Source organism: Anguilla anguilla, chromosome 2 (assembly GCF_013347855.1).
Source record: "Anguilla anguilla isolate fAngAng1 chromosome 2, fAngAng1.pri, whole genome shotgun sequence".
Classification (NCBI taxonomy): Eukaryota; Metazoa; Chordata; class Actinopteri; order Anguilliformes; family Anguillidae; genus Anguilla; species Anguilla anguilla.
Window position 1 is genome coordinate 47,068,230 of NC_049202.1, and position 27,434 is coordinate 47,095,663.

Genomic DNA, 27,434 nt, shown 5'->3' on the forward strand with positions numbered 1-27,434 from the left:
GGATTAGAATTAGAATTAGCCACAGCTGCTTTACTTTGGTGGTCTTTGTCGGCCTATTTACTGTTTTGCCTGCTTTTGTTTTGGAGCATTTGTTCCATGTCTGAATATTCCTGACATATCTTCAAGTATCTTTATTTAAAGTTTAAAAAAAAATAGCTGAAAAGCCTGTGAGTTCCATTCATGTACCACATCTATGCATTTCTTCAAAGACTACATCAAACAGTAGATTCCCAAGCTTCAACACCTCATTTTAATTTCTGCATTAATTTTCCTAAGATCTCAACATTTTAGTTTTTCATTGATTTCCTGTGACACAAGTGGAGCTGGTTTTGATAGTGCCTTTCCCGTTTCTCTCCTAATAGAGTGGGTGTGTGAGTCCCTTTATTGCCTTTTCCTTTTAAGTTTGCTGTCTCAAAAGAGCATGTTAGTTTTATAAGATAGTTTTATTTGGGGGAAAAAAACACGAGCAGAAGTGAAAATGAAAGCTAGTTACTTGCATAATTAACTGTCCTCGAGTGAAAACTCAAACACGTGCACGTACACACATGCACACGTATGCACCTGCACACGTACGCGTTCACACACACGTACATACACAGGCATATACACATTTCCACGCACACATATGTGCACACACACAAGCACACAAAGACATTCGCCCGCACATACGCGTACACACACACACGCATGCACATTCACACATACACGTGGATAGGTGTGGACATGCGCCTGTCTGCACGTACGCACATCCACGCATACACGCACACACACACACGCACGCACACACACATACATACACATGCACGCACATACATACACATGCACGCACACGCACACACACACACACACGCATATCCACGCGCGCACTCATTCGCATGCACATCCACGCGTGCACACGCATACGCTTTGGTAATCTATCACTTGCTCTGCTGTTGCGGTGATTCAAGAGTGCACATTTAGATTTTACTTCTCCACGAATCCGACTCAGGACCACTGCCAAGTCATCTATCAATTATTTACTGTGCCTGCTGTTCCCGTGGATTCCCTCTGTCCCAGGAGAGGCAGACACATTTAAGGGGTCCTTGGCTAATGAGGGAGGTTAAAGAGCACGCGGTAATCCAAACTCCAAACACCACGGCACACGCTGCAATGCTTTAACAATTCATGTTTGTCAAATGAGCCACCGTGGCGTGCCCGGGAGGAGTGGGGATCTCTCCCCCCCCCCGTTCTTAATTAAGGTGCTTAGAACCATCTCTCCTCGCGTCACCTTGCAAGTCCCATTTGTCCTTTTGTCAGTGTCACCTGAACAGCACGCCGAAGACGATCTGTCTCCCAGTCTAATTTGTAGCTCAGCTTGACCTTTCTTGAGAAAGTCAGTGGCGCAGCGCTATCTTGCATTTGCACTTAAAACAGCTTAAGCAAGGGAGCTGCTCACACTTTACAGTGGAGAGGGAGAGGGGAACCCTTGGAAATACTTGTTCTCTGGATTCTCATGTAAGCGTGGAAGAAAAACTCACCCGGCCAATCAGTCTGTCCTGCTGTGTACAGTAGTGTGTCTGGGTAATGACTTATTACTCGGACTATAGTAGGGTGTGTCAGTGTTATGAATGGTCATAGCACACTGTATGCAGTCGGGCGTGTGCATTATAAATGGACATAGCACACTGAATATAGTAGGGTGTGTCTGCATTATGAATGCTCATAGCGCACTGTATACAGTAGGGTGTGTCTGTGTTATGAATGGTCATTGCACGCTGTATGCAGTAGGTCGTACCTGCGTTATGAATGGTCATAGGACACTGTATACAGAAGGCTGTGTTTGTGTAATGTATGTTTAGAGGATGAATACTAGCCTGGGTCAAACCTGCGCTGATTCATGACCCAGCCCTCTCTCTCCCACGGACAGACTCGGACGCTCCAGCGGACCCGATGGCTCCGGTGATCGTGGTCCCTCCCAGGAACACCACGGTGGTGGCGGGGGCCACCGAGGTGACGCTGGAGTGTGTGGCTAACGCAAGGTCAGTCCCCGGCAGCCCGCAGGCACGCCTGCTAATATAACACATCCAGACCGGTCTGCCAGCTTCAATCAGCTCCACTGGCTCGCCCATTTTCATCTGCAAACAACACAGCCATTCGGAGAGGAGAAATTAGTCTGCGCTGGATAAATACCCTGGTGCTTCTCACAGACCATGAAAAGCAGAATTGAGCAGATAAGGCAGGCACCAAATGCAATTATAAATAATGGTTTTAAGTATCTTTCTGTCAGTTTTTTACTGATAATATCTAATATCAAAGAAAATTAAAAACCAAATCAGAATGTTCTGCCTGAATGTTCTGGATATGCATCTGGTGTTTTACACATTATTTTTGAGCAAAACCATTGAGTACACGGCTTCCCTTTAGAGTTTCACTTTGGGCAAGGAGCAAGTTTTTTCATATATACAAAAAAATGATTATTCTTCCGCATGCTAATTCTAATGTAACGTAGCCATAGTGCTCCTGTGAAATCCCTTGCTGCTCGGAGTCTCGCGGTGTTGCGCTGCAGCGCGCTCTTGTCTCCAGCACCCCGTGTTGAGCAGGTCTCTGAACACGTTATCTACCGCCAGCAAAGCCGCACCGTGTGCAGTGACTCATTCCCTTGTTCTCTGTGAATCCTGTGCTCATTTACCGGAAACTGTGATCAGAGCCGGAGCAGGCTATGCAGAGTGCATCGGTGGGAGGAATATAAACCAGTAAGGCGACGCGGGCGCCTCTCCCCGCGCAGCCCGGTTCGAGCTGTGCGGGGTGGGCTGTGCGCCGGCACCCTGGCCCCTTTGCGCTTACGGCGCCTTTGTGTGCTCCCTCACGCTAAAGGCCGGTCGACAAGCTGAGCGTCTCCTGGAAACGGAGCGGCGTGAAGCTGACGAGCGGCGTGGGCACGTTCGGGCGGAGGCTGACCGTCTTCAAGCCCGGCTCCGACGACGCGGGGCCGTACGTGTGCGAGGCCGCCCTGCTGGACAGCAGCGCCAAGGTGGCCGAGGCCAGGGCCTTCCTCTTCGTCACAGGTGAGCCACGCCTTCGCCCGCCTTCCAGGAGAGGAGCTCCGGGCGGGCGCTGCAGTGCCCTCTGCTGGACGGAGGACTGCCCAGCCTGGACAGAGAGCATGCAGGGCTATGCATCTGATGACACTGTGCGTTGTGCTGGAGACCAGTGAGCACCTATAGGCCACACGGTCTTAATGAATCCCACATTTTCGCCCCCAAGCTGAGGGTTAATACCAAAATTCAGCTGCCTGTTTACACAAAACACTGAGATGATTCCACATTACCATGTGTGCGTGTGTTTGCAATGATGTGCGGATTCTTCAAAGTTGCTGTGCCTGACTGTCTCCACAGTGAATCATACAGAGCAAATCATTCGCCTGCAGTGGTTTTTCTTCCCCTTCATCCTTGTTTGTTTGACCTTAGGCACTTTTGTTGTCTTTGAATCACTGGAATATGTTTTCCCTTCTTCGGATTCGTATGAGATGAGGAGTAACAAATAGCCGTAGGCATTAAGGCTGTCAGCTACGCTCCTTTCTATCCGAGCTGAATTAGCATAAGCAAACACTCAGAGTGTGCCAGCAGGACGCCCGTCCGTGCACATGTACTGCAGCCCTGCTGCTTGACTGCAAATTAGTCACCGCGCAACCGGCTTGTTTGCTGCTTGTTCACAATTACATTTCGTCAGCGTGCTATCAGTGTGATCCCGTTTCACACCTGCTCATCCCGATTCATGTGGCCATGTGGGTTTTGTAGTCTTTTTGTGAGTAACAACATTTTTTCTTGTCAGAGTTTTTGGTTTACAGCCCAGATAATGGATTGTTGAGTAGAACTAACTTCTAAGATCTTTTTTTTTCTTGTTTAAATCTTAATGGCTATATGGTTGCTTCTCGCATTAAATGCAGTATCTATCCAGGCGGCAACAACACGATAATTACTGTCTGATAATGGGTCCGATGCACAATGCATTTTAGCACATGAAATTTCTGTTCGTTCACTAACGTGTCCCACACAGTCATTTACACAGAGGCAGGGAAGCGGTTGAAGCGAGATAACGTTAATGCCTTTTGGTGCTATTGTTTTGACATTTAAGTATTGGCTTTGTTTTATATATATATATATATATTTATTTAGAGGATGACCTCATATAGTGTGACAAGCAATGTTTCATGCTGTCTAACACTGTCTGTAACCCTTTATATAGCTGCATTTTTACTGGACAAGTGGAGGAATGTCTCCCTCAGGAGTGCAGTAGCAATGGGCCCATGGCCACAGAGAGTCCATTTCTGTAGACTGCACTAATAAATAAATGCTTCCTCTCTACTGAATAGAGAAAATCACTAGAATGTATACATTAGTATAAATAACCAAATATAAAAATGCCATTTTTTTGTATGGAGGATGTTCATAAGTAGCACAGTCAAAGTGTATATAGTAACTGCCTGAATGACTTATAGAACTGAACAGCATTTGAAATATGTATAGTCTGTCCTCTTCACTCTCTAGATGTGTAGTGTTCGTGTATAGAAAAAGTTGACAGTTTGCCTTTTGTGATTAGAGAGAGGAAGAAAGCATAGATGCATATGCATAAAGGAGCAAGTAACACGATGAATAAATTGTTGCATCTCCCGCTTTGGATGACTTCAGAAGCTGAACGCGCACCTTCAAAGGATTATGTGTGCCATTATGTGTAAGTCAGGGGACCCTGCGCGTATTTAAATAGTTGGAATTTGATTTGGGGTCTCTGAATATGTATGCATTCACCTGCTTACACATGCAGCAGATGCACTTCAACTTTTGCCACGTAAAGCAGAGAGTGAGGCTGTGGATTTCCCTTTGAAATGCGAGTCCTGCAGAGCCAGCATCACCCTCCTGCTCTTCTCGCTGGGCTCTGAAAGGTATTAATGGAAGGCCATTATCAGTGGCATTGTTATAAAGCGGTTTACAGTTTTATAAACTGTTTATACTCCCCGGAGAGAAGTATCTGCAAGAAAAACATCTAACCGAACCGCCAACACAAAACCCAGCGCTTTTAATATGAATAATAATAATAATAATAATAATAATAATAATAATCAAATTCAAGGTGCCGCGAAGCTCAGCTGCTGAATGTCCAAGGGGGATGCTCTTTCTGCCTCGCCTGGTTACAGTATTTTTGCATCTGCTTCACCGCTGCTTTCTCCATGTAACTTCCTGATCACTGGGGCCTGACAGAAAGGCTGAGGATGGTCTTATCCTGCTCAGCCTCTCCCTCCACATTATGGATGGGGTCAGTACAGGTCTGATTATTTCCTAATGAGTGATACAGTTATTACATTACATTACATTACAGGCATTTGGCAGACGCTCTTATCCAGAGCGACGTACAACAAAGTGTATAACCATAACCAGGAACAAGTATGACGAAACCCCTAGAGAGAAGTACCGGTCCAAGTACAGGGAACAACCGCATAGTTCAACCTGGACCCTGGTGGTTAAACTGATTAACACTAACAACGAGAACGGCAACAACGCAATCTATGGAAAAATAAAAATAAATAAAAATACAAGTAGTCGTTAAGACGGGCGCATCAACTAAGTCACCTATGAAACACCTATGAAACAGCTGCCTAGTTACAACCCTAAGTTTAGTCATTTACAGGGGGGGAAGGGATGGGGAGAGGTGCAGCCTGAAGAGGTGGGTCTTCAGTCGTCGTTTGAAATGGGTCACAGTCTCAGCTGTTCTGACCTCCACAGGGAGGTCATTCCACCATCGTGGGGCCAGAACAGAGAGGAGACGTGTTCTGGAAGTGCAGGTGCGAAGAGGGGGAGGTGCTAGGCGTCCAGAGGTAGCAGAACGGAGGGATCTGGCTGGCATGTAGGGTTTGAATATCTTTTGAAGGTATGCTGGGGCTGATCCCTTGACTGCCTGGTATGCTAGAACCAATGTTTTGAATTTGATGCGAGCTATAACAGGCAGCCAGTGGAGGGTAGTGAGCAAGGGAGTTACGTGGGAGTGTCTGGGGAGGTTGAAGACCAGACGAGCCGCAGCATTCTGAATGAGCTGCAGGGGTCTGGTGGCAGATGCCGGTAGTCCAGCCAGAAGAGAGTTGCAGTAGTCCAGGCGGGATAGAACCATTGCTTGGACCAGGAGCTGGGTTGAGTAGGTGGTGAGAAAGGGGCGGATTCTGCGGATGTTGTATAGGAAAAATCTGCATGCCCGGGTTACTGCTGCAATGTTGTTGGAGAGGGACAGCCTGTTGTCCATCATCACTCCGAGATTCTTGGCGTAGGGTGATGATGTCACTACGGTGTCCCCTAAGGAAATGGAAAAGTCGAGGAGGGGAGAGGATAGAGCAGGAATAAAGATTAGCTCCGTCTTTCCCGGGTTGAGCTTCAGGTGGTGATTGTCCATCCAGCTCTGTATGTCCCTCAGGCAAGCGGAGATGCGGGCGGGGACCTGTGTGTCCGATGGGGAGAAGGAGAGAAAGAGTTGCGTGTCGTCGGCATAGGAATGATAGGACAAGCCATGGGCAGATATTACAGGGCCAAGGGATCTGGTGTACATGGAGAAGAGAAGGGGACCAAGGACTGAGCCCTGGGGAACTCCGGTGGTGAGGGGACGGGGTGGTGATACCTTACCCGCCCAGGCAACCTGGAAGGAGCGGTCAGAGAGGTAGGACTCAATCCAGTCAAGGACTGTGCCGCGGATCCCTGTTGCTGCCAGGGAGGACAGGAGGGTAGAGTGGTCCACAGTGTCAAATGCAGCGGAGAGGTCTAGGAGAATCAGGACAGAGGAGAGGGAGGCTGCTCGTGCGGCATGGAGTGACTCACTGACCGAGAGGAGTGCAGTCTCAGTCGAGTGGCCAGGTCTGAAGCCAGACTGGTGGGGATCAAGCAGGTTGTTCTCAGAGAAATAAGCAGAGAGCTGGTTAGATGCAGCACGTTCGAGTGTTTTGGATAGGAAAGGGAGGAGAGATACCGGGCGGTAGTTCTGAATGACTGAAGGATCTAGTGTGGGTTTCTTCAGCAGCGGGGTGATGTGGGCCTTCTTGAAGGATGAGGGGAAACATCCAGAAGATAGGGATGAGTTCACGAGGGAGGCGACAAAAGGGAGGATGTCTGGTGTGATTGCTTGAAGGAGAGATGAGGGGATAGGGTCGAGGGCGCAGGTGGTAGGGCGGTGGGTGAGCAGAAGCTGGGAGACTTCAGTGTCTGAGAGGAGAGAAAATGTGGAGAAACAGGGGGCGGAGGACGCAGAGGGGGCGGAGGACGCAGAGGGGGCGGAGGACGCAGAGGGGGCGGAGGACGCAGAGGGGGCGGAGGACGCAGAGGGGGCGGAGGACGCAGAGGGGGCAAAGGAGGTGCGGATGTCTGCAATCTTTTCGTCAAAGAATGCTGCAAAGTCATCTGCAGTGAAGGAAGACTGGGGTGGAGGAGGTGGCACGCTGAGGAGAGAAGAGAAAATAGAGAAAAGTTGACGAGGGTTAGAAATGGAGTTATGAATTTTGGTTTGGTAGAATTTTGCCTTAGCGGCAGTGACAGAAGAAGAGAACTCTTTCAGGAGAGACTGATAGGCTGAGAGGTCAGATGGGTCCCTGGATTTGGCCCACTTCCTCTCAGCAGCGCGGAGGGTGGCCCTGGAGGTGCGCAGGATGTCAGACATCCATGGACTGGGAGGGGATGAACGTGCTGGCCTAGGGACGAAGGGGCATAGGGAGTCGAGTGCTGAGGAGAGAGATGACGTCAGGGTGGAGGATGCAGAGTTAGTGGGGAGCTTGGAAAATGATTGAAGAGTGGGGAGGGAGGCAGTCACTCTGTGAGCAAGAGAAGAGGGTGATAGGGAGCGGAGGTTACGGCGGACAGTGACAGTGGGGATGGGAGGGGGAGAGGGAGGGTGTGGAGAGAGGGGGAGGGAGAAGGAGATGAAATGATGGTCAGACGTATGCAGGGGGGTAACCGTAAGATTGGAGCTGGAGCAGGTCCTCAGGAAGATCAGGTCTAGGAGGTTGCCTGCCTTGTGGGTGGGAGGAGAGTGTTGTAGGGAGAGGTCAAAGGAGTGAAGTAGTGGTAGGAAGGCAGCAGACTGGGAGGCTTCTAGGTGCATGTTAAAATCTCCGAGGAGGATCAGCGGGGTGCCGTCCTCAGGGAAGGAGCTGAGCAGGGTGTCTAGCTCATCCAGGAAGCTTCCCAGGGGCCCCGGGGGGCGATAAATAACAATAATATAAAGGTTAGCAGGGTAGGTGATAGAGACAGGATGGAATTCAAAAGTGGATATGGACAGGTCAGGGAGGGGGAGAACAGAGAATTTCCAGGTGGGGGAGATCAGTAGACCAGTACCACCACTATCTGCTGAAGGGACGTGTCAGGTTCTAGACAAATGAACGAGTTCCTCTCAGGATAGCTGTTTGATAGCTTTTCTTTCTTTCTTTCTCTTTCTTTCTTTCTTTCTTTGCCTTTCTTTCTTTCTGTCTTTCTTTCTTTCTTTCTTTCTGCAGAGGCCCCGCGCTTCACGGTGGAGCCCAAGCGGAGGACCGTGGGGGAGGTGGAGAAAACGGTGGACATCCCGTGCCAGGCCAGAGGTGAGTGCCCCGCTCGTCACACTGCTGACCTGCGGGTGACCCAGTGACCCAGACGTGCCACTCTGAGCTGATTGTGTGCTGTTGTTTTTTTATCTTTCTGTTTTTAAACTTTTTTTAACAATGTAAACGAAGTGGTCATCCCTAAGGAGGCAGTGTACTGTACTTAACTTCAGTTTTTTCAACAGTCTGGTGCTATTTGGTTAATGCATGCCTTATCTTTGCGGATAGTTGCTAGAATCTGTTAGTTGTCTGTCCACCATACTGCTGTTACTGCGGTTTATCTTATTAATAGTAACTGCCCAACTGAGAGATTTTGAAGGTTTTGATTGGTCTTTGGTCAGGACATGAACCACAGCCCTGTTGTGTCAGCCCAGAATGCAAGCTTTAAAGGATAAATGTATAATGTCAGAAAGCAAAGTTGCGTGGAGTGTTACTATTATGTTACTATGCTATACTGTACTATATGATACTATACTGTAACTGTAAACTGTATCCATTAAATAATGCTGGTGCATGCTCTGCATCTATGGAGTACTTGGTATATGGTGACCCACAGTTTTCAGCTGTGTACAATTTGCAATTACACATGCCCCTGCTCTGCTGATTGAATAAGTGTTGCCTGCTTTGCGAGTTGTTGCTCACCCGCTGCGGTTATGTGAAAATGTACAATACGTGGAACGGTCTTGAATTCCTGCCAAAACAGGTCCACTGTCCTCTAACGCCGGGCTAATGGTGCTGTGCAGCGTGAGCCCCGTGGCATGACCAAGAGGAGCCCGCTTCAGTGGGCGCTCCAGCCTCCTAGCTGCACTTTTAGGGGAGAAACGGGAGAAGGATGCATGACTAAAATCAGCAGATGATGGACTGAGGGGAAATCCACTCTTCTTTAACATCTTAGAGATTTTATCAGGGAGCCGTCTACAGCATATGCACACTTCACTGTTATGCATTTTGTTAAAAAACGAAGGAAATTGACTTAATGTCAATGCCTTTTTCGTCTTTGAAAAATGTAACCCAGCGCTCTCAGCTTGTTTCCTTTTTTATGTTATGAAATGCACAGATATGCTCAATTTTGAAGGAGTGTCAGTGGTCATAGTGCGCCATGTCAAGTAGCTTATTACGGGTCAATGTTCTTGTTCCCACTGTGCGCATCTTGTAATCAAGCGCTGAGCTAGCTTCGGGATGCCTTTGATTGCTTTGTGTTAAGGGGTTCTTGGTTCAAGCTAACTCCCGGCGAGAGGGAGGGAATGCGAAATGCCATCTTATGCAGCGCATCAGTGAAGCCGTCAGCGCTGATGTCTGCTAGCGCCGATGTTTCCCTTGGCTGAGCGTGCCTCGCACCCACCGCTGTGCTGCTGCATCGTGCGCTGGAGGGGCCCCCAGAGGCCGGGTCAGCAGGGTGGCGCTGCTGTGAAGCAATGCGCTCGTGGCCCAAAGGTTAGCCGCTGTACTCTTGAGAAGGGTCTGTGCATTTCTCCAGTACATATGCAGCAGCATCAATGGAACAAATGCACAAGTGTGAAATATTTAGATCACCTGGGTCAAGGCTGTCGACAAAGCTACGGGATAATGTTGTCGTTTTTAATCAAGCCAGAAGTTTCCATTTACTTATAATGATGATACTTTGTCCTCAGCTCAAAAACAGATAAGAACTGTTGACTCAAAACGCCCTTTGCTATTTTATTTTTCATAAATAAACTTGTGATTAAATGTTCCTTTTAGCATTCACAAATCGATAGCTTAAGGAATCCGATACCAACTGCATCACCTACGCAAACTACTGGCAACCTTTTATGTTTTAGAGAAGTTTTAGAGCTAATATGTTATAATTATCTTCCTCTGAGAAGTTCTGACTCGCAGATAACATTTGCGTTATTATAATGTGATAACAGCACTAATAAAATGACATGGAAGTGTTTCCAAGCTTTCAGCTGCCCCTGAGATGAGCGCACATATCAGGGAATAGATATAAATAAACTCTGAAATTGCAATTTGGTGGCGTACATCAAACATGTTAGCACCCACCTCTCCTTCATCAGCGGCTTGTATCCATACCATTGCAATTTCCCCTGTATTCAGGTAGTCGCTTATCCTGCTCACCTTCCTTTGAAAACCATTTTCTGTGCCATATGGGGTTACTTGTCAAATGCATATGTTGTGAGGCATGTTTGAATGCAGTGTGTAAAGGCACACAGCCTTAATAATCACCATTTGAGGTGCTTGGTGTATGCTGTGTAATTTCTCAGATAGGATCTGATAGCGTAGGACAGTGCACATGCTGATTAGGCATCCCCAAGGTTGTGCTGTGGGTTGGATTCGCAGGTCGGGCGCTGCCATTGTACGCGTGAGCGAGGCGCTGAGCCTGAAGTGAACTCAGTGGTATCAATGCGCAGTGTATAGAAAAAGACTTTATGCTGTGTATGTTGCTTTGGATAAGAGCATCTGCTAAATCTCTCAAATCAAAAAAATCTAAGTCTACGGCACTCTGTCAGGGAAATTGGATCTTTGGCACATCTTTGAATATCATAATGAACTGTGTTGTGGCTGTCTGAAGCTTAAACGGCTTAGCTGCCTCTTCAGAGCAGGATATTTTGAGGGTGGGGTATTTTGGTAATTTCAGCATTGTGCCTTGTTTTGAGCCTCTCCCTGAAGCGTGCTTTCAAAGCACTCCATTGCGAGGGTACGGATCCTGTTTTTATTTGTGCGTTTGCAGAAATGCACTACGGGAACAGTAAAGGATGCCATCGTATCTGGCTGCAGGAAGAAAACACGAGTTAAAATGCTGTAATAGATAATATTCAAATATCCTGTGAAGCATATTGTGTTAGTGGTTTACCCCTTGAGTAACATTGTGTAGAAAAAACTCTGTGCTGCCTATTTTATGGTCCGTTTCACTGGAACTTCACATTGCTTGTGTGATAGTTTGCTTTCTAGCAGCAGGTGGCACAAACTTGTCTCTTTTTTGAAACGGGAGTTTGTTTTAACGAGGTAGTTGTGATTAATTAATAAGGATTATGAAGCAGTAAAAGCTGTGCTGTTCTGATGATGTACACGCACGCCTCGGTGGTACTGAAGCCCAAGGCTGAAGTCTCCTGCCATTCCCACCCCACAAGTACACACACATCATGAGAACTGCACTTACCACACAAATGTACAAAAATAAAATACCAAGTAGAAACGATCACATTCTGCTATGTGTACTGAGCATCTGCTCAGAAATATTGCTTCTACATTGTGAAGATGGAATGGAGCATATTACATTTCTTGTGCTGTAAAACCTAATGTTGTTCAGGCGATCAAAATAAAACAAGATATTTGGAAACTGTATGAAAACTGGCAGTTATTTGGGGTTACACATGTGGAATAATGGCAAAATATGTTGGCTGAAGTCAAGTGCATATAAGCGTAGAAATCAAGTACAAGCTTTAAAAATGTAGTGCAAAAGAGTTAATTTGCCAACTAAACAAGCTATCAAACTTGATATGTACTGTATTGTATTTTAAGGTGTTATATTAGCTAGCTAAGTTAGTATCCCTCACCTTCTCAAGTGTTTACTTTATTTTGGCAGTTACTTTTATATGCATACACTTATTAGCGAATCAAAATAGAGTATTTACCTAAGCGACGGCACAACCAGAGTATAGGATGTACTATATCTTTGTCTTTGGTATAACTGTGGATAGTTTCAGTCTTGTTTGCTGATTGGTGAAAAGGCATTTAAAGTGGTGCTAAAATCATCAGTAGTGACTGTTATGTTACTGTCTAAAATATCACGGCATACTTTTAATGTGAGAGATTGAGCTGACAACCTTGGCAAGCTGCAAGCATAGAGGCTATGTCTGTGAGTGGACATGTAAGGCAATGCTGACTACTTATTACAGTATATCAATAAAAAATAACCTGTGTAACCAGTTAGCTTTGCTGTGCATCGTGCCTAAAAACACCCTTTAACTGCAACTGTGTATACACGGCCTCTCATGCGTAAATATTTCACTATTCCAATAAAGCGCTGGAATTCAGCCAGCCAGCGTTCGTTTGATTTTATAACCTTGCAGAAATCTAACCAGAAGTTTTTACATTACATTACATTACAGGCATTTAGCAGACGCTCTTATCCAGAGCGACTTACACAACTTTTTACATGGCATTTTTTACATTTTATCCATTTATACAGCTGGATATATACTGAAGCAATGTCGGTTAAGTACCTTGCTCAAGGGTACAACGGCAGTGTCCTACCCGGGAATCGAACCTGCGACCTTTCGGTTACAAGCCCAGTGGCTTACCCACTGTGCTACACTCCGCCTCCTTTAGCGCCTCTTTTAGCTGCGACCGCAGCTCTATAGCTCTGTCTGTCAGTCGGTCGGTCAGTCCACAAAAGTCCCAGAAGGCTGAAATTTGGCATGGACGTTGGTCATGACCGAAGGTAGAGCTGAGTAACTTTCAGGCCGGTTGACCAAGAGGGGGCGTGGCGATGGGCGTGGCCTATCACAAAAAGGCGCATAACTCCCGAATGGATTCACAGGTTTGCACAAGATTTCGTGGAAAGGTTGGTCATGAGCCAAACAAGAGGTCACGTGTTTGTGTGAGGGTGTGTGTGTGGATGCATGCACACATGGATGCATGCGCGTGTGCGGTCGCAGGTATTGCGGATTCGCGCTTGTTCCAGTCCATGTGGCTGCTGTATACAGCTGCTTGCAAGAAAGTATTGTTTCTGGGAATGATTATGCACAATAATTTTGACATCAGTTTTTACATCTCATTGGAAAGCTTCTGTTTGCTTGTAGTGCTTTACAGCTGTCAGATGGAAATAATAGATTTGGTTATTATGCTCACATTTATGGTCATTGAGTATTGAACCAGCTTTTACTTGCGAAAGTTTGTTAAAACAGTTTGTTAAATGATCTGTGGTAGTGTGTCTGTAACCATGGCAATTATCAGATTTATCAGTGGTTATTTCAATAAGAGGGAAGATATCCTGCTATTGTGCAGTATCTCTTGTATCTTTCAAGTCAGATGGCCTCTCCTAGCATCTGACACTGGATCTCGAGACTGTTCTCTTGAATCTTCACTTAAGATATGAATTCATTTTATTAAAGATAAAGGCTTGATCAGAATGAAAGTGCGTCAAAGAAAATATCAGAGGCTCCGAGAGTGGTACGTGCTGACATTTATCAGGCCACACATTTTGGCATCCCATACAGGTGACTGAGGGATATTCATGCACATCTGAAGTAAAAATTCTATATGTTATATGTTTTTGATCACATGATGTTTATTGTCTCTGCCTTAGTTGTTACACTGTAAAAAGGGCAGAAGGGATGAATGTTGGCCTTGGTCTTGCTGGTAGTTTATCCCTTCTTTCCCCCTCTGTGCTGTGCATGTGTGTCACATGATATATGTATTCACTCCTTTTTTCATGCTGCTTTCTGTTGCTCTCTGTTCTTCTGTTCTTCTTGACTTGCAGGAGTCCCCTTGCCCAAGCTGGAATGGTACAAGGACTCTGTGGCGCTCAGCAAACTGAATAACCCTCGTTACAAAGTGATGGCTAGCATGGGCTTGCAGGTCCGAAAGGTGCACCCCAACGATGCCGGAATCTTCCAGTGCTTCGCCAGAAACTCAGCTGGGGAAATCCAGGTTCATTCTAACCTCGTCATCACAAGTGAGTGCGATATCCATCATACGTCACCAAGCACTGTACCTTCCTACCATACGGCTTTAAGCAATCATTTCAACTGGTTAGAAATGAGGATGGTTTTGTGGCGAGTATGTAGACCTGTTAAATTAGGAATTAAAGGCAAGACGTATTTGAGTCCTTGCTATTCTGCTATATAAATAATGTATTTATTTTATGGCTGATTTTAATTGTGAAAAAGCTTTGATTCTTGCCTTCCTGATGGGCAAAAAATAGTGCATGGTTGAGAGGCAAAGCACGGAGAATATTCATTTAGTAGATAATTAGTAAAAACATAGTTACTTTAGTGCTGTTAACGATTTCAAATACGGAGTAGCCAAAAGCTACTCTGCGGGTATTCATTTGTTTATGTAATTGGGGAGTTGTGAGATGACCACTTTGATCATGCTGATGTCTGAGGGGGGGCCCTCCCCACTAAGAGGAAGAAAAGACTCATTAATTGTTTCAGACAAAGAATAAAAATGACGTACTTTTAAAAGCTCGGCCTCCTGCGCTCCCACAGTAGGCAGCGCTTCCTATTTCTCAGGCGATGTTTTCTTTATGGCCTGCATAAGCAGAGATCTAAAGGAAGCAGGAAACGTGCATCCGTGGTGGTCAGCACTGCAAAGAGAGGGGCCTATTGACTGCGCTTTGGTTTGTTTTGAGTTACGCTCCGTGGCTGTGCATTGATTGTATATTTCAGACTCCAAAACACTTTATTGACCAGCATAATTAAAACCAGGGGATGTTAGCCGGTCCCCAGAGTCCTCATTTTCCAGCTTAGCGTTATTCCAGGCAGACGTGAGCAAAGATTATGAATAAACCACAGAGAGCAGCGCTGTAATCAGCACCATGTTTGTTTGAGAAGGGCTTCTCTGGACCTCTGAACCCCACTGTGCAGTGGACATTATTTACCAGGGTTTTTTATTTTTTATTTTATTATATTATTATTTTATTTTTTAAGTTCTTCAGTGCTCTCCTAACTGGGCAGCATTCAATATATATATGTATGCAGAGGGCAAAATAAGGTTTTCAACGAATTGATTTTAAGCTATTTAAAACAAGTCGGGTTGTTTTCAGTACGGTGCTCATGTGTTTTGAACTCTGTTTAGAGCTCTTGAAAACCGGGGTTTTACAGTTTAAACAGTGTTTAAATGTGTTTTAAACTCTTGAAAACCAAATAATTCCAAGAACCCGACTACTCCTGCTGTTTAGAGCATGATTTTTTTGTGCTCGATGTTGTTTAGCTCTCCACATCCATTTTATTTCAGTCTCCATGGTCCTAGAGTTCATCAGCTCTTGGAATTAACCTGGTTGATCCCCATGAAAAGATATGGTGACTAACACAAGACTGTTGGCCACTGCAGCTAGTGAAAATTAAGATGTAGCAGGCTCTTGTTTAGCCTATTTTGCTATTTCCAATCCTAGTTGTGCCATTCTGTCTCGACAGCCTGAGCAAAATGCTGTAATAGCAACTGATTTTTCCAAAAGACTGTACCAGGCTTCGCTCAACACCTTTAATTTTATTCCTGGCCCAGAAGCAATGTTTTCTTGAAGCATTGTGTCCGTATCCAGTTGCACGTGCCTCTATCTTTCCATTAAATCTGACTAGTCTACAAGCAGTGGATTTCTGCATTGGGTGGAAAGAAAAGAAAGGGAAGCCAAAGTGGCAATGCCCTGCTTGATTACAATATCTGCTTGAAATATGAAACAGAAATTAATTTCCTTTGATCTCCGTGTGAGGTCTGGGGTCCAGGTATGAAAGAGAGAACATGCCTTTGATGAAAGCCGGATAGGAAAGCTTTTATATTTCTCCGGCGAGAGCGGCGGCGGCGGCGACGGGCTCGCGGCCTTTCCCGCTGTTTTTTTGTATTTTATTTTCTTTGTCCCGCGCGCGCGTGAATCTTCAGAGGCGTCCGCTCTCGTGCAGGTATGGCCCCGGCCTTCGCTGAGGCTCCCTCTGACATCACCGCCACCGACGGCACGGCGGCGGTCTTCGCCTGCGAGGCCTCCGGAGCCCCCAAGCCCGCCATCACCTGGAAGAGAGGTAGCGTGCGTCACACACACCCGCTGCCCCGCACACCTGGGGCAGGCTGCGGCCCTGCTTTCATCTGCTCACTCTGAGGCCGGTTCTGCTCCAGTGTGCGGAAGAGAGAGGTGTTCTTCAGTTCTCAGTACTTTAATAGCAGATCTCTGGACTGCAGTAAAACATGTACTGTGGTAGCGGGAGTGTAATTATGTGGCATATTGGTTAGGCATCCACATTTGTGGCCAGATGCTAGGTGAAGTGATATTGTGTGCTTGTAAAAGGCCTTTTAATTGAACTGTTTCACTGAGTACAGTATGCAGATATTTGTATTTAAAATGAGTATAAATAAATAAATAAATAAATAAAGAAAATCTTTAAGATGTTTAATTCCCCTAGATAAGGGTGTCTCATAAATAAATCCTATCACAGAAATGTGTGCCTACTGAATAGTCACATTTTTGTTGAAATATCTTGTAAAAACAGAAGCGAGCTATTATTTTAATGCATTTTTTATGTGTGTGCAGTTGGTCCCGCTGATGAGCAACTATGGAAATAATTCCTTTTCGCAACAGAAGATTCGTCATTATTTCTGAGCGCCGCTCTATTCATTAAGCGCTTGCCAGAGCTTTCCCGGTTACGGAGCGGAATTTGAAAGGCATAGCGGCGCGTTTCCTATTAAGCCGAGCTTGGCCGAACGGCGTTCTGCAGAGGGATATCCCCTTAGGGGCGGTTCTCAGTGGGCGATAAAACGCGTCGGGGCTGTGATGATGTGGCCTTCGTCCCAGAGTGAGACGCCGCTCGCTTGGTCCCGTCGCAGGAACGCAGGTTTTGGGCAGCGGCTCGGTCCAGATCCCGCGCTTCACCCTCCTGGAGTCCGGGGGCCTGCTGGTGAAGCCGGTCTTCATGGAGGACACGGGGAACTACACCTGCCACGCCTCAAACTCGGAGGGAGCCGTCAGCGCCAGCTCCTCCCTGACCGTGTGGAGTAAGACCCAGCGCGCCTCCTATAACTCCCCCGCACACCCATACCCCTGTCTGTGGACCAGCGTTCTGCCCGTTCTCCCTCGTTTGTCTGCAACTTTTTTTTTTTTTTTGTTTGCTGTGAAACAATCAGTGTTTGCCTGGCCTCCTAACTAGGAGAAACGAGCGAGTCGATAAAACGGTACCCGTTGGGGTGTCTCGGCAGCACTTTGGCCTCTTAACGATGCCGCCGAGCGTGAACAATGCCGTTTGTTGCTCATTTAAATTAAGAAAGACAAGTGGCCAGAAGGTTAATGCACCCGTTTTCTTCTTTCAGTGTAATTGCCCAGCCTCTTTACTGTACTCTTTGGTGAACTGTTACAGTCTCATGCTGCTTCATGTGTCCCTTATTTTCATTTTTCCCCCGCCGGTGGTACAGATTACAGATTTTACAGACATGCGAAACCATTAAAAAGAGCCTAAGCTTCTCTAAGTTGAAGTGTAAAGGTGGGCGGGTTGTTCTCTGCGGTTTCGTTTGTGCTGAAGACTGGGCTCCCCTCCCCTCCCCTGTCCTCCAGGCCGCACGTCCATCTCCCAGCCCCCTGAGGACCAACGGGTCATCAAAGGAACGACGGCCGTGCTGGACTGCAAGGCCACATATGACCCCAGGGTGTCCGTCAGGTGGGGCATTTCCACAAACAGTTATATTTCCGTAAAAATTATATTGTAGTTTTGGTGTGCAGTATTGACTACAAAGTAGTGAGAGAGAGAATATGGTTTATCTCCATGTGGACCTACCAGTACTGATAAATAATGTATTTGTTTTTGTTCATATCTGCTTCAGTAGCCTTCTCATCAGTGCGTTTGCATTATTTTCATGGATGGAAACAGCACATCTTTTAGCTTTTTTGTTGGTATTTGGCCAGCTTTTACTGAAATAGCCTCCATGTTTGAGGCAAGCTGTGTTGTTTTCTCAATTTCATTGGACTAAAATAATCGTTATGTAAAAAAAAATATATAAATATATTTATATATACAATATATAGTTGTTTTCCTTGGCTGTTGTAATTTTCTGAAACGTTTATGCATTTGCTTTTTTTCAGGATAAACAAATATAAAAATAATTTCACTGGTTGCTGTCAGCCAGCTACATATTTGCAGGCACACTTAATTTCAGGGGTACAGCCTACGTAGTACAAACATTTCATTGACATAATTGGCATATCATAGGCTAGCATTGGAAAGTTCTAAAGGAACCTGATGACTAATCAAGTATGGATTCCACCCACTCATAGACCAAATAATTTGCATCTTTCCCAGAATTGTGAATGGTCACCCATTGAGAGAGAACCATAAAGCATGATTTCGCATCAAGTTAAGTCATTTATTTGAACTGTAGGTTTGTGTGGAAGAAGGACGGCAGTGTGGTCAGCCAGACCAGCGGGGGGCGCATCAGCTTAAGGGATGGCTCCCTACACATCAGCCAGACCTGGTCAGGAGACATTGGGGACTACACCTGCAACGTCCTCTCTCAGGCCGGCAACGACTCCAAGTCAGCCCGTCTGGAGGTCATGTGAGTCTCTCAGCTTCAAACACTGCTGAGCATCCCTAAGCTAATATTAATACCCATGAGCCGGTCTGTACAGTTTGGAGTCAGATTAAACTGAGAGCAGGAAATTAGAGCAGCGGCTTTACTTCACCTTTCTGATGTGTTTCCTTTCCGCTGCGCCCTACTGCAGTGTGGATGTGCATATACCTGCCTGCTTTAGAGGGTCTCCCATTGCTTTCGCTGCTCTGAATTCAATACTGACATTCTTCAGTGTTTCTCACACACACCTTGCTCTCTTTTCCTCTCCCTCTCTCTTGCTCTCTCTGTCTCTCTCTCTACCTCCCTCTCTCTTGCTCTCTCTCCCTCCCCGCTCTCCCTCCCTCCCCACCAGGCTGTCTGTTCTCAAATCGTGTCTCGGCTGTCATGTTTCTTCAAATATCTGTTATATCCTTTTTTTTTTTACTTTCTTATACATTAGTTTGCCTCATTTCAATTTAGCAGCGAATAGCTAATTACCGCATACTAAATTTGTGATTTCTCCGAGGTAGCAGTGAAACAGTCTATTAAGCATTATAGGCAGACAGCGCTCGAAGGCTTCATTCCCAGAGTTGTACAGGTTGAGGAGCTCTGTATCCACACGCTCCTCTCCCTAATTTATATTTCTAACTGGCGTTGGGGGGGAGGGCGGGGGGTTGGGGGGGGGCAGCCGGCAGCGAGCTTCGCCGCTCCGCGCAGAAGTGGGGTCAGAGACAATGGCTCCTCAGCAGAGCGGCTGGCTCCTTTTTCATCAGGCTTCCTGGTATTACACTTCCCTTTGGGCACGGGAAGAAAGAACCTGCTTATAATTACTATATTACTCTGAAGCCTGGCCCACGGTTCGCCACGGCCGGATTATTCTGCCGTATCTGTCTTAACAGGCATTGTATGAGAATATGTTGGGCTCGCCATCTTATATTAGAAAGTGCATAATATGTACGTATGTATGTATTTATTGTATGTGTGTATATGTAGGTATGTATTTAGTTCTTGTATCTGTATGTGTATATGTGTACATATGGACAATGAAAATTCTGAAGGAATGAAAAGGAATGGATTATGTGGAGTATTTTCTTTGTAAATTTGAAGACGCGGCGCTCAGTTAAAACACAGCGGCTCGGCAAAGTGTCTCCACAGAGAGTAGTGTGGCGCTGACCTTTTTTGCTTTGTCCCCCTGTATCTGCTCTGGGGCAGTAGCCCGTGGCCAGCGCTGGGCGCAGAATCCTGATAGCTGCTTGCTCTCCCAACCCTGACACGCCGGGTCAGTGTAATAGAAAAGCAGCAGTGTGAAGAAATATGCCCTTTCGCTTCATTCCTTCCCTTCTATTTACTTATTGATTGTGTTTTTATCTTTGTTTAAATAATGAGCTGAATGCTGGGAAGGCCGGGGCTGTTGTTATAGCGCTCCACGATGACGGGTTCAGGCCATTAAAGCACAAGCACGTTGTATATTTATACCCTCCGAAGACGGCTTCATTAACTTGGAGGACGTCTTGACGCCTGTCTCTTACGCGCGAGGTTGTAGCAGAATGAAGAAACGGGAGTGTGTGCATATGTAGTGCGTATGCCAGTGTCTCACGCTGCGGGGATATGAATCATATCTGAAAATGATCATCGCACATTGACTTACCCCATAACGAGTCTTCCAATTCTCAGATTTCTCAGGCTCTGTCTGAGACGTGAGGTGTTTTTGATTGTTTGAAGGACTCTCTGGGCAGTAGACATGTGCGGTCAGGGGAGTGTGGGGCTCACGGAGTGGCTGTGCAGCTGGGCACACACGTCGGTGTGTGTGCGGGACCGGGACGGTCTGACTGTGGATTATTTTGTAAGTGTGTGCGGGCTCTCTCAGTAGGAAACACCCCTGCCCCTTGCCTGCTTCACTTCATCTTCTGTGTGTGTGTGTGTGTGTGTGTGTGCGTGTGCGTGTGTGTCACTGGACCCAGTCTCACAGCCAGCTGTAGCAGACAGCAGTGACTACTTCTGAAGAACTTCCTCACTTTTAATGAAAAATTCCTGTCATACCCACAGAGCTGCTTCATAAATGAATAAGTACTATTTTAGAGCATGCTTTTTAATTAAACTGTAGCCCTGAGGATTTAGGTCTTACTTTCGACAGGTAGACATCACTTTAATCTCTTATAATATATTTATGCAGCAAATTAGAACTTGATTGGAACTATGAACATTGGTATTCGGATTGAAAAGGTGTGTGGTGAGGGGAAGCTTTTTCAAGTTAAATTTTATTTAGTTTTTAATTATGTAAAATGAAAGGTTAGGTATAGTTCGGCTGAATAAATTCTCATCGGTCCGTTGCGCTGAAATATCTGTCTTCTGTCAGCAGAGACAAGGAAGCAAACATTGTTTTCCTGCGTGAAAATATCTTCAGCAAAGGAGGTTCGTGGAAGTATGTAGTTTATGCATTATTCAAGTTAAGTTTGTTTGCGGAACCACTAATAAGAACTTACCCGGTGATACTTAAGAGGGAGTTTCATTTGCCTTCCCCCCCCCCCCCCCCAGTCTCCCAATGGAGTTCCTTCAATATTTACACAACCTGATATGGAAGAGAGCTCAGATTTCTGATTATCTTCCCCGCGTTTGCGAGTCACAGGACCTGGCGCTTTTCATGTCCGATCATAAGCACCCGACGGAGCTGAGCTCCCGAGGGCCTAAGTGGGTTAATGCTCTCAGCGGCGTTCGTTTATACACATAAATTACTCTCCCAGGCGATTGGCAAAGCCTGACATTAGGCCGCAGCGGGGCGCACACAAATGGTTAATAAACCGATCAGCGAGGAGTAAAGAGGGAACGCAGTCAAAGCAGCTCCTGTCTGCCTCCAGCTGGCCGCGGGAGTGGAGCTGAATTGGGAATCAGGTCCCCTTTTTGAAGGCCTTACATTCCAGAAAAATAATAAGTGAAGCAAAATGGTTGGAGATGTGAGGCGGGGTGGTCTTTGGGGAGGGCGTCTGGGAAGCTGAACGGAGGCCCCTGGTGTGCCGGCGAGCAGCTGGCGGGAATGCTAAACCGCGCCGCCCGCGGCAAGCAGGGGACAAACCCCGCCTGTTCCCCCGGCCCGAGTGTGCAGGGGACAAACCCCGCCTGTTCCTCCGGCCCGGGTGTGCAGGGGACAAACCCCGCCTGTTCCTCTGGCCCGGGCGAGCAGGGGACAAACCCCGCCTGTTCCTCTGGCCCGGGTGAGCAGGGGACAAACCCCGTCTGTTCCTCCGGCCCGGGTGTGCAGGGGACAAACCCCGCCTGTTCCTCTGGCCCGGGTGAGCAGGGGACAAACCCCGCCTGTTCCTCCGGCCCGGGTGTGCAGGGGACAAACCCCGCCTGTTCCTCTGGCCCGGGTGAGCAGGGGACAAACCCCGCCTGTTCCTCCGGCCCGGGTGAGCAGGAGACAAACCCCGCCTGTTCCTCTCTGTCGTCCCCTCCCAGCGAACTGCCCCACTCGCCCCGGAACCTGCAGGCCAGCCTGAACGCCACGGACAGCCGCAGCGTGGACCTCTCCTGGGTCCGCCCCTTCGACGGGAACAGCCCCCTCCTGCACTACATCGTGGAACTCTCCGAAAACAGTGAGTACCGCCAGGGGGGTGGGGGCGTGGGTCAGGGAAACTAATTAACAAAGCCTCCAAGGGGTGTGAGCCCTAGCAACCTATCTTAGCCTAACAGCAAATACTATTAGGTGTCAGGTGTCTGGCAGCTTTATCCATGTAGTTTGATTTATTAATGGATTGATCCATTGCCTGGAGTGCTCGGTAAGCAGCTGTGTGATGAGCATCTGAAAGCCTGTTTCTTCAGTACACACACAGCGGCCCTGCTGTCGGGAGAGGCGTCTCCCAGCCTTAAAGCTCATCAGGGGCGTCAGCGGACTCTGTCTCACTCCGGTGACTCTGAGGCAGATCTGTACTGTCACAGAAGCCTCTGTACTCCAGGTAGACGCTCAGCCAACACGAGTTAAAAGACGCACGCTGCGGAGTTCACACAGCGGTGAAGATCCCCAAAAAAAGACACAGGGAACGTTTCCTCCTCAGTTATGACATGTTTCTTACCCTTTTCTCACTGCTCCTTTATCTGCAGTTGAGAAAGGCAAATCTCTGACTGTTAGAGAGGGGGCTTTCCTTTGTGTCCCCGCATGTGTTAAGTGTGAGCTTGAATAGTAGTGAAGCAGCGCTGACAGTGGGCTCAGACATTCATGCTGCATGCTTCGTTGTTATTATTATTTTTTATTTTCTGTGAACAAGAGGAGGTAGTGTCAGGAATATCAGAGATCACCGCTGTACAAATGACCTGAGAATGTTCAGACATTCCATCTTAGCCTGAACACTTTCCTTCCAAAAGTTTTTTTTTGTAATCAGCAGAAAACATTACCGGTTATAAAAAATAAAATGCTAAAAATAAATAATACGCTGTGGTTTTATACCCGGAGTGGTTTATTATTTTACAGCCCTTTTTATTCCCAGAATAAAGGACCGGGCTTCTGTAAGCCTGAATGCTATAGTACTGTACGTACCGTAGGCATGAAAGCCTGTGTTTGGCGAAGGCGGCCCTAGACAGGGTTAGGGGTGCAGATTGGGCTCTCGTCTCCCTTTCCCGCTCTCCTCTCCTGCTGTGGGGATGAGGAGCGAGTCACGGCCTCTCCACTAAGCGCTGAATCTGGCTCCTCGCCGCGGCCTCACAGGGGCAGCAGGGAGGAGCGCAGTGGCCTCGCTGGGAGGAGCGCAGTGGCCCTGTGCCTTTATGGCCGCTGCAGCAGCCCTGTGTCTGATTGCATGTCCTTATTATGGCTCTTTTATTGTAGCATGTTCCGCAGCTCTTAACTGGGTACCCCTGCGTTCCGTCAATGGCTTTATCGAGCTGACGGGAACTCCTCCGACAGCGCTGCACACGCGTGTGACATGCACACGCACACACACACGTACGTGCGCCGCACACGCATCCCGGTACTACTGTTGTTTTGCATTCATTTTCAGTTTAATCTCTCCATTGCCAAATTACTTATCACGCATTGTGAGACTATGGAAGTGAGAGACAGGAAAGGAGAGAGGAAGAAATTCAGAGAGAGAGAGAGAAGGAGAGAGTAAAAGAATGAATAAATAAAGCATACAGCATGCAAACAGAGCTGGGCCCTGGGGTGACAGAGAGATTAATAGACTGTGTAGGGGAATTTGACTGTGTGCTGCATTAAGCTGCTTAGGAGCTGATAGAGGATCATGGCTTCTTCAGTGTTAAGCAGCCCGGTTCAGCGTGAACTGGAACAGCAGAGAGTGTCAGCGACTCAGATAGCTGCCCGTCGGAGTTCGTCTGCCCTCACGGCTACTGCACGTGCGCCCAAAGCCTGTGTTAATGTGCTGGAAATCTACTGGCGGAGCTGCGCAGAGAGCAGCTGGACCCGGGGGTCTGTGGCTCAGATATGCAGCGCGTTCCGCACGACTCTTTGAAGGGAGGAAGGCTCATTTCCGGGTGACTTGAAGAGGACGTGCAGGAAGCAATTTAGGTTTGTGTTTTTGAAGGGAGGGAGTTTGGCCTGAGCCCAGTGGCCGGAATGAGGAGAGGGGAGGGCGGGGCGAGCCTAATGAAGGCTGATTCGCTCCGTTTGGGCGCTGTGGAAAAATTCGGCCTGGTTGAGAGCGTGATCTGCAGTCCGCTCCCCTCTCAGACGCGCGGGACGGGGGAGAAAGAAAACGGGCTCAGGAGCTCTGATTGATTTCGGCTCAGCCAGAGAGAGGACAATGAAAAATGCACCTTGGCCTAAAGTTTACTGGCACATAAAACCAAAAGCATAGCTCTCTATAGTCTTTCCTTAGATGGGAAATACAGTAGAAGCCTTGTTTATTGTCTGGATTCTAAAAAAATAAAAAAATCCTATCTAGAGAACAGAACAAGGTTCTGAAATTGCAAACCAGTATTCCGTGCCAGTACCAGGCCAGAAGCAGTTTCATTTAAACACAAAAAGGTCTAAACTAAGCTTCGATGAATGTGGCATGCACAGGAGACGTGCTGAGTTTGTAACAAGCACACTTTAATGTTTTGAAGTGGTTGTTTTTTTTTCCGTAAATTAACTGCAAGTCTTCCCAGTGATATCCTTTGATCTGAAATGCATGCTGATCTGTGCAGTCTTTCGCATGGGTTTCATGGATACAGTCTCTAAACAGGCTGCTTTTGTATGAACTCGTCATTAAGTATTAATAATGCCCTGGTTGACTTCTGCTGGGAAATATATGTATTGTGAAGTAAGGACTCTGAAGACAAGATTAGAACACTATAAAGCGTATAAGGGTATAAAGTGGTTTGTTGTGAATAGTATTACAGTACTAGGAAACCTCAGTTGTTCAGTTGACATCTGTGCTTTGTGTATCATGCTCAAAGTGTGACATTAGTCAAATATTTCTAGGTTTTTTTTTATCATTTTGCTTCTTCTCTCTTTTAATCTCTAGGTGCCTATTTATTCGGAAAGTTCTAACATTAATATTTTAGTGATCGATTGTACAGTGCTTTCCAGCTTATCAGATGAACAAGGAAGGTGAAAAGGATTTTTCTTTTGAAAAATCAAAAACACACACATACACGGAAATGTGAATGACTACCCTCCTTTTTGCATAATGACACAAACAATGATCATCAGCATATCTAACCAACGCTTGAACTTTAGCAGAGAAAAAGTAAGCATTTGCAGATTGTCTTCGCTGTTTTTTTTCTCTAGAGGTAACGCAAGCTTCTGTCACACTAGTATTTTATTTAGGTAATTAGCATGTGCACGCGATCGCTTTCGTTTTTGTTCATTTGGTGCTTAATTTCTCGTTTGGTATGCGGTGAAGAGCAATTGATGCAGCTGCCTGCCCTTCTTGTTTTAACGCCAGACTCTCCGTGGAAGATCTACTTGCCTGAAGTAGACCCGGTCCTGACGGGAGTGGTGGTGAGAGGGCTGACCCCAGCGCGCACGTACCAGTTCAGAGTGTGTGCGGTCAACCAGGTGGGGAAGGGCCAGTACAGCACCGAGACCAACAGGTGCGTATCACCCGCGTGCCGACAGGCCGACAGGCCGCCAACACCCCGCCGTCCGCGCCCCGTGCTTCGTCTTCCTCGTTACCGCTTCCCCGCGAGCGAGCGTCCAGACGGGCCGTGGCTGAAGCCAGCCCGCGTCTGCTTGGCGTGCGCTGCATGCTTCAGAACCAAATGAGCACCGAGCAATTAGATTAGGGTTCTCAACACACTCCAGCACAGATCCATCATCGGATTACACTTAAATCGGCTAAATAGACGCACGCTCGATTTCCTAACTGGATAAATAACTTTGATTTCGTGTATGATATGGCTGAGCGCTCAAAGAAATGTCCATTATTTCTGACATTGGGTTTTCTGTGTACGGTGTGCATTGGAAGCCTTTCCTGTAGAATGTAAGGAGTGGCATACGCTGCTGCCCTTGATTGTGAGCCACAGCAGCGCAGTCATTACGCAGAGACAGGAGTCTGGGCTGCTGCCTGCTCTGCTGCGCTCTACATGCAGGGGATGTTGGCAATCTTTCTGTTAGCATGAGTTATTAAAGCCTGGTTGTTTTTTTTCTCTGGGAAAAGGTGGCATTATCTTTTGTTCGTAGAGAACAGGGCATCCATTTGCTCCGCAATGAGCAATTTATATTCGTCAGCCTTATTGAACCGAGCTTCTTTAAATTTCACATCGCTTTGCCAAAACCGAAACGCACCTCCGAAAGATCGGAGACTTCACCTGCGACAGTGATGCAGTGCTACTGAGCACTTAAGGCAGGAAGCTTCCCCTTCCACCCCCCCCTTCCACCCACCCCTCTTCTCCACCCTGCACTGTTGTGATCCGAATGGCGGGAATATTCCTCAGGGTGTCTGTTTGCACTCAGCTGCGTGTGAGCGAAGGCGGTGCTCCAGTAGAACGCCCGTGGTGGTATATTTGGGTTGGAGGGGCGTCTCTGGGCTGGCGCGCGCTGCCCCACGTTCGGGCCCCCGAGCCAGGAAAGCCTGGGGGGAGGGGAGGGGAGGGAGGTGGGGGGGGGGGTGAGACCCAGGACCCCGTCCGGTAAATGAGGCCTGTGATCCCAGCAGACGCTCCCCTCAGGATCCTGGCGAGGTCTTTCGCCGAGCGGCGGCCATGCGCTGCGCCGTAGCGGCCGCCATCGCCCTGCACCTCCGGTCTTCTCACACGCCCGCGACGGCGTAGTGAGCTGGTGCACGCTCAGTAGAGCCTGAAGTATGTTGCAGCTTTCACATACGGAAAAAAAGAGCGTAGCTTCAGCTCAAATATGTGTATTTGTCACTTAAATCAATAGAGAATATTAACATAACGCTGTTTAATCTGAAGTCGGAGGGGGGGAGTCAAATATTGATGAAGCTCTTATAAAAATTTGAACACCTTGCTGCTTAACTCTTACGTTGCCCCAATTAATTGCTTTTTTCCTGTGAACTCCATCGAATCTATATATAAAAAATTTAAAATCTTCATTTCTTACATTTTCCTTCCCTGAAAACTTCCCATTAATGCAGCTACTAGTTAGCCAAGACCTCATATTTGACGAAAATCATCAGGGACGCTATACATCTCATGAGGTCATTATCTCTGTACGGCTGTAGTGCCCCTGGGAAGT

The 27,434-nt window shown here is 47.1% G+C and overlaps 1 protein-coding gene across 5 annotated transcripts in view; it reads left to right on the plus strand.

The window, feature by feature from the left end:
• Positions 1 to 27,434, plus strand: part of sdk1b (sidekick cell adhesion molecule 1b) — a 351,675-nt gene that overhangs the window by 249,147 nt on the left and 75,094 nt on the right. For all 5 annotated transcript variants that reach the window (XM_035405015.1, XM_035405016.1, XM_035405017.1 and 2 more), the window contains 10 exons: positions 1,907 to 2,018; positions 2,854 to 3,044; positions 8,498 to 8,581; positions 14,046 to 14,240; positions 16,183 to 16,299; positions 17,099 to 17,266; positions 17,820 to 17,922; positions 18,641 to 18,814; positions 22,262 to 22,398; positions 25,684 to 25,831. In XM_035405015.1, coding sequence (XP_035260906.1) covers positions 1,907 to 2,018; positions 2,854 to 3,044; positions 8,498 to 8,581; positions 14,046 to 14,240; positions 16,183 to 16,299; positions 17,099 to 17,266; positions 17,820 to 17,922; positions 18,641 to 18,814; positions 22,262 to 22,398; positions 25,684 to 25,831 — 1,429 coding nt within the window. The remainder of the gene's footprint in view (positions 1 to 1,906; positions 2,019 to 2,853; positions 3,045 to 8,497; positions 8,582 to 14,045; positions 14,241 to 16,182; positions 16,300 to 17,098; positions 17,267 to 17,819; positions 17,923 to 18,640; positions 18,815 to 22,261; positions 22,399 to 25,683; positions 25,832 to 27,434) is intronic.